At 44.7% G+C, this 12,815-nt stretch overlaps 1 protein-coding gene across 1 annotated transcript; it reads left to right on the top strand.

Annotated features, from left to right (window-relative positions):
* Nucleotides 1-757: 757 nt before the first annotated feature.
* Nucleotides 758-12,572, top strand: BMP2 (bone morphogenetic protein 2). Its single transcript, XM_042931597.1, has 3 exons — nt 758-1,343; nt 2,587-2,936; nt 10,565-12,572. Exons 2-3 carry the CDS (start codon nt 2,594-2,596, stop codon nt 11,407-11,409), a joined length of 1,188 nt encoding a protein of 395 aa, XP_042787531.1. The 5' UTR covers nt 758-1,343; nt 2,587-2,593; the 3' UTR covers nt 11,410-12,572.
* The last annotated feature ends 243 nt before the right edge of the window (nt 12,573-12,815 follow it).

The following is a 12,815-nucleotide window of genomic DNA, read 5'->3' on the forward strand; positions in this document are numbered from 1 at the left end:
CGGCGCGCCGTCCACACCCCTGCGCGCCGCTCCCGCCCGCTCGGGGATCCCCGGCGGGCCGCGCCACCGAGGGGGAGGTGTTCGGCCTCCGCGGAGAGGGAGACGGCAGGCTGCGTCCCCTTTAAAAGCCGCGAGCGCCGCGCCACGGCGCCGCCGCCGCCGCCGTCGCCGCCGGAGTCCTCGCCCCGCCGCGCTGCGCCCGGCTTGCGCTGCGCCCGCCGCTCCGCTTCCCACACCCCGCCGGGGATTGGCAGCCGCCGCCGGACATCAGCAGCCACAGGCTCCGCCACCGACCCGAACGACCTCGCGGCGAGCGGCGAGCGTCTCGCGGATTACTGGGGGCTCCGAGGCACCAGCGCGCCGCAGACCTCGCGCGGGCTGGAGCGCCCGGCCGTGCGCGCCACTGCGCCGTGGCCTCAGCTGCCCGGGCCGCGCCAGAGCCGAGGACCGGCGCGCAGAGCGCCGGGGAGCCGGGAGCCGAGCCGGAGCGCCGCGATGCCGATCACCTACTGCCGGAGCTCGGGGGCCTGCGACGCGCCGGCCGACGTGTGAGCGGACCCCAGGCTGGCCACAAAGCGCACCGCAGCTTGGCCCGGGGGCTAGGAGAGCTAGGGGAGAGCGCGGCCACCCGCCTTGGCGGCCCGGGACTCGGCTCCACTCGCCGGAGAATGCGCCCGAGGACGCCGGAGCGCCGGAGCCGCGGGGGTTTCAGCTGGCTAGCGCTAATGGGGGTGCGCTGGAGTAAGGCAGAGTGATGCGGGGGGGCAACTCGCCCGGCACCGAGATCGCCGCTGCGCCCTTGCCCGGACCTGGCGTCTCCCAGGATGGCTGCCCCGAGCCATGGGCCGCGGCGGAGCTAGCGCGGAGCGCCCGACCCTCGCCCCCCGAGTGCCGCAGCCGGCCCCGCGCGGGGCCACTCGTCCCGCGGGCGCTGCTTCCTAAGGACAACGACAGCACCAGCTTTTCCTCTCTCCCTTTCCTTCCCTTCCCCGCACTCCTCCCCCTGCTCGCTGTTGTTGTGTGTCAGCACTTGGCTGGAGACTTCTTGAACTTGCAGGGAGAATAGCTTGCGCTCCCCACTTCGCTTTGGTGCCTTTGCCCCAGCGGACCCAGCCTCGCCGTCTCTGAACCCCGCGCACCTCCACTCCGCCGCCGGGCCCGACCCCGAGACGCCGTTCCCTGCGCGAGGAGGACTGCCCCGCCGGCACCCGGGAGGAGGAGGTGGCAAAGGAAGGGAACCCAGTCCCTGCGCCAGGTCCTTCGACCAGAGCTTTTTCCATGTGGAGGCTCTTTCAATGGACGTGTCCCCGCGTGCTTCTTAGACGGTCTGCGGTCTCCTAAAGGTAGAGGACGTGGGCCCCGGGCTGGGACTGGGGGGTTGGGCGCGGGGCCCGGGCGGCCCCTGCAGCCGAGCCCGTCCGGGGGCCGGGCCTGGCCGGACGTAAACAGACCCCCTCCAGGTCCACGTGCTGCCGAGCCCCTGCGGGAATGCCCACATCCTACCGCCCCAGGCGACCGTCAGCCTGGCCCTCCTGGCTCGCACTCTTCCGCCCCTCCTCCCTTCCCTCTTTTCAGTATTTTATTAGGGCTGTTAACACTTAGATGACTTAAAAAAAAATCAAAGAAATCCCTTCGAGAAGGTGGCCCCTGGATTTCACCCGTTAGTTGCCAACCTTTAAGCCCTACCATGGCCGTCTTTTCTCCCTTCTTCAAGTTTCTCAGGAAGACCGGCTTTCTACTCAGTCAAGTGCCATTTAGGAGAATACTAGAAGTTGGGGTTCTCTCTGTTTCCAAGAATGCGAGGGGGATAGTACTTCAATGTCACCTTCTACTGATACGTGAATTAATAGATATTAATTATTTATGTAACTCCAGGAATATACATGTGTATCTTGACTGCATGGGGGAGGGGGGAGGGCGAAGGGGTTGCAGTGGCCTGTCCTGACACCTCGGAGGTTAGAGGCAGGGGCAGGGGTGGGGGGGGGGGGCACAAGTTGCAAGTGGCTTGGGAAGTTGTGGCCTTGAGTTAACTGGGTCTGGAAGTTATAGACTCTGTGTGTGTGTGTGTGTCTGTGTGTGTGTGTGTGCGCGCGCGCGCGTGTATCAGGAAGTTCTATACAGTGCCTCTAAGGAAGTCACATGCACCATTAGTGCGTGTTTATATTCGAGCTGGGCAATGTGTTTGGGTTTGTTTAGGGAACGGAGAGGTGTCAGACCAAGCGGTGGTTTCCCCAGGTTCCCTGCACTGGCTGTCAGCGCCAGTGTCACAGAAAAAAAGGTGACAGTCATTGATTCTGGTGTGTGTGTATGTGTGTGTGTTATGTATGTATGTGTGTGTGTGCAAATCGTGTCAGATGGGTGAGAGTGGGATGGAAGAGGAAAAGCCTTCGGGCTCAGGAACTCGGGGCTTTTTATTCTCCCAAACGTTCAAGCTTCAGCCCCTTTGAAGTATCCCCACGAGTGTTGCAAACCAAGTGGGCACCCTGGAGGAGGAGGCAACAGACCGAGCGGGAGCTGGGGACGCGGGGGCGGAAGGGGTGAGGGTTGGGCGGGGAACTCGGTGACTCACGTCGGCCCTGTCCGCAGGTCGACCATGGTGGCCGGGACCCGCTGTCTTCTAGCGTTGCTGCTTCCCCAGGTCCTCCTGGGCGGCGCGGCCGGCCTCATTCCCGAGCTGGGCCGGAGGAAGTTCGCGGCATCAACTGGCCGCTCCTCGTCCCAGCCCTCGGACGAAGTCCTGAGCGAGTTTGAGTTGCGGCTGCTCAGCATGTTCGGCCTGAAGCGGAGACCCACCCCCAGCAGGGACGCCGTGGTGCCCCCCTACATGCTGGACCTGTATCGCCGGCACTCGGGCCAGCCGGGCGCCCCCGCCCCCGACCACCGGCTGGAGAGGGCAGCCAGCCTCGCCAATACCGTGCGCAGTTTCCACCACGAAGGTGAGGTGTGGAGTTGAGAGTGGGGGCGGAGATGCGGGCGGAGAGTCACCTCCCAACGCTCCCCACCGTGGGTTGAGCGTTGGCATCCCTGGAAAGGCAGCTTGGCCAGGACTCCGCAGACGTTTCCATTCTTGACTTTGTAAGAACCTTTCGGAACCTGGCTTTAACGCACTGCCTGTGTGGTTCGGGAGCCAGGGATTCCCCTTTGGTAAATCCGCACCCTTTTCCTGGCTTGCAGCCAGAAAAGCGACTCCTCCTCCAGGAACTGGAGAGAAATCAAGTGATGGGGAAGATGAGGGCAAAAGGCATGCCCCTAGTCAGCTAAACGTGCAAGAATTTCATAGGGGGAGAATGGAAAGAAGGGGGGCAGGTTGGGATCTCTTTAAGTCTGTTTGGAAGCCCTTGCCCTGTAAATCTGCTTCCCCTGCTTAAGCCAGGGTTTTAGGCCAGACACAGCCAAGGGCAGAATTTTCAGAGATACTATTGAAAAATCAAAGCCCGGGCCCCAAAGTCTTTCTAATTTACAGTTGATCTGGGCCTGCTTTGGAAGATTTCGAATCCCTATCTAATCCCCGTGGGAGATCAATCCCACAATCAATCTTATTGTTTCCACAATGACTTTCTTGTTTTGTGCTTAAATCTGAGATGAACTCCCTAGTAGAGACAAGGCAAGCCTTCAGATAAAAGTTTTGCAGCAGCTGCCTGTTTTTTTTTTTCATGTGCATTGAAATGTGGATTTTTTTTTCTTTTATGGTACTGGATGTGGTTTTGCTAAGGTAGGATGTTTCTGCTTGTTTCATCAGAAAAATGTTTAGTGGATTTGAAATGTCTTAGAGCAGCTATTGACATCTGTTGTACCCAAGTTAGAACAATTAGTAAAAATATGTTTCACTTTAGTTCTTTTTCTACACTTTTAAATGCCACTTTGGCTTAATACATTCCAAATCGAGAACAGGTTTTGTCAAATACTAGAGAATGGTCCAAAGCTGTGTATCAGACAGCAGCCACTTGTAGGTTACTGGAGACTTGGGAGTAAAGCTCCCTTTTTCTTGCCTTGCCCTGTTGAGGTGGTAAATTTCAAGTGGAAATCTGTGATCTGTTGTAAACAAATAAGAAATGTTACAGCCAGGCCTTTTCTGCCACTGTGAAGGGCGACTACACTTGTGAGAACAGCACTTGGCATTGGGAAGAAGTCCCAAAGAAAAGTTGCATAACAAAACGTACTTCATCAAAGCAGCTGTATGTTCTGAAGGGGACACTGAATTGATAATCAGTTCATTTTTCAGCACGTTTCCAAGTGAGGTGCTTTTTGCAGTAGCAATCCAATGGGAAAAGAAAGAAGATAGCCTTCTACTCCCTCAGGAGTCATTCACTGAAGCAGAAGTTGTCTGTTGTCATATGTAGAAATGTTTTCATTCCTGTACATTCTGTCAACATAACCTTGGGGTGATTATAGATGCAGCTCGTCATTCCCAGCTGATGCTGCTTAGAACTGTTTTTCTGCATAGAAAAGTAACAAGAATAGCTATTTCAGCCACCTCTCCTGGACATTTAGCCTGGAATCATTCTTAACTTTATTTTTAAGGCCAGGAAGGTATCGTGTGCCTCTTCTAACTTAAAAGGAAGAACATTTAAGTCTTTTGACACCTAAAACATTGAGTTGCAGGATTCCATCAGTGAAGTCTGTGCCTTTCTCCTTCTTCCTCTAGAAGTGGCTTCATCAAAACTGAACAGGCTACAAATTATTTGAGTGTTATTTTAGCTTAAATAGCATGCTTGAGTTTATAAGTCAGAATTTATATCTTTAAAAGCATACATGTTATGTGCAAAATAATACAGAAGTTACCAACCTGCTTAAAGTCAATTTATAGTAATGTCAGATCTTAGTGCAGTTAGATGATACAGAAAAGCCATGTAATTTTTGCCTCAAATTTCATCAAATCCATTTCTTTTCTTGTTATGACTAGTATATCACTATTAGACCACATAATGCACTTTTTGAAGCCATTTCATTTTGTTGTTACCCAGAATTTGGTTTTTATAAACATCCTTGTGCCGTGCGTGGCACCAAAAATCTTCTAATAAACCATGCAATTAAGGCAGCTGGCTTCAGAGCAGAACTTGGCTCATGCTGCCTTAATGGGCATTTGTTTGGTAGGGGAGTAAGGGCTTGATTCCAAGAATTACCTGTTGGTTTCATTTGTGGGTGAGATCTGGATGATTTGGTGAACTTACAACACAAGAGATATCATGGTTTTTAGATCTCAACCACTGTATGAAGATAATGGGACCACATGGTAGGCGATCTGAGACAAAAATTACCTGTTGTCATTTCTCCTGTTAAACTTGGCCTAGTCCTCTGTACAATACTTTTCACTCAGGAGAGCCCAAGTGCTGCAATAATTTTCTCTTTTTCAGTCATTAAAAAGTGCTTTGGCCACATAGACCTTGCACTACTGCCACTGAGGATAGAAAAATCACTTCTCCAACTGGAAAGAGTGTTCTGTGCTTGCTGTAGTTAGAAACACATTGAAATTGGTTGCTTTCATTGGCCCTGCAAAAAGTCTCTATGCTTTCCTGTCAGGAGGGAATACAGAAGGACCATGTGCTTGCTCTCTAGACCCTGAAGGACACAGACTTCTTTTTGCATGAAACAATGGAATTATGACTAAAGGCTTCAAATAGAGATTAGCCCTTTTCCCACAAATGTAATTATCTTGAAAATATCCAACCATTACCCTGTGAGAGAGAACTTGTATCATAAATGCCCAGTGTAAGCACAGGATTTGGCACGTACAGCCCACAAACCAATGCTTACCTGATGTGCTTTCCTAGGATCCCCAGGTATTTAGTCTTGTTAAGAAAGGCCCCATCGAGTAGAACAGGCATTCTCTTTAGAAATCCTCATGGAGATTGAGGATTTGGTGCCCAATAATTGTTCTTACACTAATATTTTCTGTCCTCTTTTAGTGGCTCCCGTGTATTCTTCCTTGATCCCTTCTCATTGAGCTATTTTGTCTTTTTCTTAGACTTGCCTTTGTGTATTTCACCAAGTAGTCAGAGGACAGTAAGAGGGCACATGATCATTCCAAGGGTGTTGGAGTTAAGGGTGGGCAGAAGCCAGATCAGGGTCAGTGAGGATGACCATACTTTCCCTATATTTGCCATTTCTTTTGTTATCTTTTTTTTTAAGACTGTTTCCTTTTAACCTTTTTATCTTATATTATTTTCTCCTTGATGTATCAATTTTCTTGCCCTTATTTTATATTCTAGAAAGTAGTGTTTCTTGTTCTTAGCTACTTTCACTGAAGAGCAGTGATTTCCAACCATACTGATTAGCTACAGCATTCCCAGGTTAATAGTCATTTTTGGTCCAAAGAATGTTGCAGACTTCTCAAAACTTAATGATAACTCACTTTTTTGCTAAATTCCCCATTCTTTAGGACAAAAAGGCAGCTGCAAAATATCAGTGGTTCCAAATAAAATCTGCATGACCGAGTAGTCTGTGCCACTTTACTTTCCTGATCTTTAGTTCTTTCTTCTTTCCACCATATTTGGGTGGTAGTATATTTCTATCCCCTTTGGTGGGGAAAGAACTCACCCTATGGTTATTATTTTATTAAATTTAAAGTTTCCCCTGATGGCTTTGACTTTTGCTTGAGTTTTTGACTCTTCCCTCATGTTAGGTAGTGTCATCTAGTGGCCAGAAACTTGGAAACTACAGTAGACTCAAGCTCATAGCCCTGCTCTTCATTTACTAGCTCTGTGACCTTAGGAAAGTCACACAACCTCTGTGAGGTCCAACTATTTCATTTCCAAAATGGAGATAAGAGTTCCTCTCTAATTGATTGGTTAAGAGATAATTCATGTCAAAGATCTTAGTGTCAGATATGGCACAAAGAAGCATTAAGCACACTAATTACATTATCATGATGATTTATTTCTCTTATGTCCTATATTCCCCCTTGTCTAGGGAAGAGGAAGCCAGAGGGAACCCAGTGTGGCTAAGAGAATTCAGCCTCATCTTTTGTTATTTTGATGTAGATGAATAATTGACAGTGTATATGATTAAGTTAGAACTTCACTTTTAGAGGAGAGGTCAAATGTCACTGCTGCCTTATTTTTCTTTACCAACCCCACATTTTTGCAGCCATAGCTCCATCTGTTTAGATAAGAACTTAGAGGTTTAGAAGTTCAGGTCTAAACTTCACCCATATGAGGAGTTTAAGAGACAAAACAGATGAACGTAAGGGAAGGGAAACAAAAATAATATAAAAACAGGGAGGGGGACAAAGCATAAGAGACTTATAAGTATGGAGAACAAACAGAGGATTACTGGAGGGGGTGTGGGAGGGGGGATGTGCTAAATGGGTAAGGGGCATTAAGGAATCTACTCCTGAAATCATTTGTTGCACTATATGCTAACTAATTTGGATGTAAATTAAAAAAAAGTAAATTAAAAATAAATAGATAGAAATAAATAAATAAATAAATAAAGGTCTAAAATAGGCCGAAATAACCAAAGCCCTTGACAAATTCAGCTTATTCAACAAGAGAATTAACAAAAAGCATACATCACCTATTTCGGTAAATATATTTTCAGAATCTCTAGGCTTGGTATGATGATTTTCAGCTTTTTTTCCTTTTCCTTTACTTTATTTGAAATAGGTTTTGATTTTTCTACCCTCAAGAATTAATTCATTCCTTGCAGATCAAAGGACATGGTGGTAGGTGCCCCAAACTTGAATAGTTTTTTTTCCTGGGTTTGGGGTTTTCTGTGACCTTCTGACTTGCCTCTGTAGCCTGAATCTACAGGGGCATCACCACAGCATCCTTTGTATTAAGGACAAATAGGGGTTCTTGATGAAGCTTGGAAAGTCAGGGAAAGGTCTTCACGGTACTGTTGTTTAATAGTGCTGTTCTTCCCTTTGGTAAGGTTGCTAAATGATATCCTTTTTTGCCACATAACCTCCAGTGAGATTTTGAAGTATGTTAATTGCTGGCTTTTTTTTTTCCCTGTCAAATCAAATCTGGTCAAACGGTGGCAATTTTATATGATTCAGTCTTACATATATCTTTGGGAGGGTTATTCTGTTTTATTCCTCTTCTATACCCATCTTTACTCATTTTACCTGTCTTTCATTCTTGTCTTGGTGATTGCCCCTTCATTATCATCCACTGGCTATGTGTGTGTGCGTGTGCGTGTGCGTGTGCGTGTGTGTGTGTGTGTGTGTCCATGTGTCTGTGTATGTTCATTACTTCTTTCTTTTTCATTTATGGATTTAGATTCAGAGTTTTTGTTTGGTATTTCTCTGGACACCTTCTTATGACAGCTGTTCAGCAAATGCCCTGAATAATTTGCCTTTCCTTCCTCCTCTTTAAAAGAAAAGAGAGCATTCTTAGGTGTGCTGGTTATCAGAGAAGTCAGTAGCTCAAGCCAGATGTGGCCTTATGTCATTAAATCTGGGGGACATTGCTGAGTTTTATGTCACTCCTTTTTTCTTTGGTATCTGTTGGCTTCTCTGCTGAAAGAACGCCTTCAGTGGAAACATTGGAGGGCTCCTGAATTAGAGGAAAGGAAAGAAGGAAAGAAGCTAAACACAATCCTTGATACTTGTTGGAGCCACTAAGGAGAGCCCTGATCTGATTGGTTGTTGAAAATAGTGCCTGGTCCGAAGTACCATTAGCTTAGAGTGAGGTTTAGAGTGTGGATGGCTCCCCAAAGGTATTCCTGACAGGTGTAGACTGGCAGCCACGAGGGGACCATGGAGGGTTTACTTCTTGTCCTGATAGCCTCCACATCCCAAATAGATGAGCTTTGGAAGATCTTTCTGTTCCATGGGCCCACCTCTTACTCCTTGGCCAACACTAGTGTTTCTTCTCATTTTTGTATTATTTGACCAAAAATCACTTTAAAATATGCTCCTGGAATTTACACTTGAATGTGAAAAGCATCCTTTAAAATCTTGACCCTCTAGGGGTAGTCCATGAGCTCCCAGCATCACCTCACTTGGGAGCTTGCTAGAAATGCTGAATCGCAGGTTCCACCCAGGCCCACTGAATCAGAATCTGCATTTGGAGATTGAAGATGTCTTAGAAGTTTTGTGTGAAGACTAAAATTTGAGAAGCATCACATTAAAGCATTACTCCGTAATTTCTTGTAAATTGTCCCTCTTGAACTTGGCACTTCCACTTACCTTGCCTTGATGAATGGTGATTTGATGATGAAGGTTTACACAAGTAGAACCTTTGAGTGAGTGATCTGAAGTGATTCTGCTCTGCTAACACATCTAGATTCTCTGTGTTCAGCTTATAGCTATTTGACTTAGGGGAAATACAACCATGATTTCCTCTTATGAGAATGATAGGGCCAAACAGATTTTGGTAGCACTTAGGTTGGATCCTGAATGAAGCAGGTTAGGTTTTTAGATAATGAAAGGGCAAGGCTGTGGTAAAGCTAGAAGAAAATAAGCCCAAATGTCTCAAATCCTATTGGTATTTACTGCCAATTTAATGATAACGTGTACCTTGGATGATTTGCAGACAAAAACATTCAAGGTGCTATGGTATATTTTATTGTTTGCTTGGAAAACAGTACTCCTTTAAATTTAAATTCAGGAATCTTAAATCAGAAAGACATTTTATGCACAGCCCACTTCAATGGCTGTTTTGAAATGATGATAGTAGATATAGAATGTTTATTCTGTAATAGGATGACATTATCTCTTATGTCACAAATATAATGGTATTTTTGTAAATTTTCATAATTTTTTTGGTTTTGTGTCTATTTGGTAGGTGTATGTTTTTAATATGGCTTATTATTATTTTTATAAGGACAAAGGAATTAAAAACAGAAGAGAGTCCTTTTTTCCCCCCAAAAGTATCTAAAATGAGATTTGGCTTTTGAGGTCATAAGGAGGTGAGAGAACAGACAACAGTTGGGAAGTTCCTTCTCTTGAAATTGTCTGGCCTTAATTACTACGGGTGTCGTAGTACCACCCTTATGCTTCCAAAGAAGTCGATCCCTATAAATGCCTTTGTCTCTGGACTTGGAGTAAAATAGTAGGGTGTGCTTTGCAAAATGTCATCGTTGATGTTGAGTTTCAGACTCTTTAATTAGGAAACTGAAATCTGTATATCGAGATTTGTAAATCATCTAAATTGCAGAGTAATGATTTAGAATACCGCTTAAGGGATTGACATTAAAGCCTTTTTCTTTTTAAGAAATGCAATAATTTCCTCAAATCCTCACTCATTAGACCTCTACTAACTATAGTGCTGACTTTTTTTTTTTTTGCCCTAAAGTCTGTGAATTCCAAAGAAATGCTTCACCATTTCCCCCATTATTATAGCCACCTGGAAGCAGTATTCATGTATTGGATTAAAAACATAATAATGAATTGTGAAGTTTTGCTTCATGGTGTGCATGTTGACATAAACACACAGAAAAAGGAGGATTCCTTTTTATTAAAAGGGGAGTTTTTTATTTTCTGGTTGCAAACTTTTACATGGGTTGAATCAAACCCTGAAATGAGGTTTACAAATTCTCATATATCATCAGATTGTTGTTACTTATTTTACTGAATGAGTTTTTTCTTCTCCTTTTCCACCTTTCTCTATCAAATTAGAATCTGTGGAAGAACTGCCTGAAATGAGTGGAAAAACAACCCGGAGATTCTTCTTTAATTTAACTTCTATCCCCACCGATGAGTTTATCACCTCAGCAGAACTTCAGGTTTTTCGGGAACAGATGCAGGAAACTTTGGAAAACAATAGCAGTTTCCATCACCGAATTAATATTTATGAAATTATAAAACCTGCAACAGCCAACTTGAAGTTCCCTATGACCAGACTTTTGGACACCAGGTTGGTGAATCAGAACACAAGCAGGTGGGAGAGTTTTGACGTCACCCCTGCTGTGATGAGGTGGACCGCACAGGGACTCACCAACCACGGATTTGTGGTGGAAGTGACCCACTTGGAGGAGAACCAAGGTGTCTCCAAGAGACACGTCAGGATTAGCAGGTCTTTGCACCAAGATGAGCACAGCTGGTCACAGATCAGGCCACTGCTGGTAACTTTTGGCCACGACGGGAAAGGGCACCCTCTCCACAAAAGAGAAAAGCGTCAAGCAAAACACAAACAGCGCAAACGCCTTAAGTCCAGCTGTAAGAGACACCCTTTGTATGTGGACTTCAGTGACGTGGGGTGGAATGACTGGATCGTAGCTCCCCCAGGGTACCATGCCTTTTATTGCCACGGGGAATGCCCTTTTCCCCTGGCAGATCACCTGAACTCCACTAATCACGCCATTGTTCAGACGTTGGTCAACTCTGTTAATTCTAAAATTCCTAAGGCATGCTGTGTACCAACGGAACTCAGTGCTATCTCCATGCTGTACCTTGATGAAAATGAAAAGGTCGTATTAAAGAACTATCAGGACATGGTTGTGGAGGGTTGTGGGTGTCGTTAGCACAGCAAAATAAAATAAATAAATATATATATATATATATATATTTTAGAAAAAAGCAAAAAAAAAAAAAACCAAGTTGACACTTTAATATTTCCCAATGAAGACTTTATTTATGGAATGGAATGGAGAAAAAAAAAAACAGCTATTTTGAAAATATATTTATATCTACGAAAAGAAGTTGGGAAAACAAATATTTTAATCAGAGAATTATTCCTTAAAGATTTTAAAATGTATTTAGTTGTACATTTTATATGGGTTCAACCCCAGCACATGAAGTATAATGGTCAGATTTATTTTGTATTTATTTACTATTATAACCACTTTTTAGGAAAGATAGCTAATTTGTATTTATATGTAATCAAAAGAAGTATTGGGTTTGTACATAATTTTCCAAAAATTGTAGTTGTTTCCAGTTGTGTGTATTTAAGATGAAAAGTCTACATGGAAGGTTACTCTGGCAAAGTGCTTAGCACATTTGCTTTTTTGCAGTGCTACTGTTAAGGTCACAAGTTCAAGTCCAGAAAAAAAAAAGTGGATAATCCACTCTGCTGACTTTCAAGATTATTATATTATTCAATTCTCAGGAATGTTGCAGAGTGGTTGTCCAATCCATGAGAACTTACGTCCTTATTAGGTGGAATATTTGGATAAGAACCAGACATTGCTGATCTAATATCGAAACACTTTCCTACCCCTTAATTTGCAGAAAGCATAAAGCAGGACCAATAGAAATAATTGGGAAAATGATGAACCTGCAGGAAAGTGAATGATGGTTTGTTATTCTTCTTTCCTAAAGTAGTGACCCCTTCAAAGGGGCTGGTCTGGCCAAAGTATTAAATAAAACATAAGATTTCTTTGTTATTAATATTGTGGTCATGTATATTTAAAATTGATATATAATGGCTCTCATGAAGAATTGGAAATTGATTTGTATTTAACTTTTACCTCATCTGGGAGCTCTTTATGCTCAGAAGGGCCCAGTTTTCTAAATTTGTCCAACACACAGAAAAATTGTGCCCATCATGTTTTCTGCCCACTGCCTATTCTCTGTTCGATCAGCTTGCTTTTCTTTCCAAGGTTATGTGTTTGAACACATTTCTCCAAATGTTAAACCTATTTTAGATAATAAATATCAGAGCTCTGGCATTTCATTTTATAAAGTCCAACCTGTAAGAAAATGGTGCATTTGTACAGCATTCATGATGATTACCTTGTGTTTGCATTTTTTTGCTTCTGAAGTTACTCATTTTGGAGGGAGGTGGGGAAAAGGGAAGGAATGGTTGGAAATTTGCAAGCAAGTCACTTGATAATTCATATTTGCCTCAAAGGAATTACCAATGATTTAGTATTTCACATGAACGTCTTTGGGGGTTCATGATTTAAGAGAAAGATTTAAGAGAAAAACC

The sequence above is a fragment of the Panthera leo genome, chromosome A3 (assembly GCF_018350215.1).
Source record: "Panthera leo isolate Ple1 chromosome A3, P.leo_Ple1_pat1.1, whole genome shotgun sequence".
NCBI classification, from domain to species: domain Eukaryota; kingdom Metazoa; phylum Chordata; class Mammalia; order Carnivora; family Felidae; genus Panthera; species Panthera leo.

Excerpts from the sequence above, each read along its gene's own strand:
- BMP2 (XM_042931597.1), top strand. The coding sequence starts at position 2,594 with ATGGTGGCCGGGACCCGCTGTCTTCTAGCGTTGCTGCTTCCCCAGGTC. Across the intron at positions 2,937-10,564 it reads GCGCAGTTTCCACCACGAAG|AATCTGTGGAAGAACTGCCT; the intron begins GTGAGGTGTGGA and ends CTATCAAATTAG.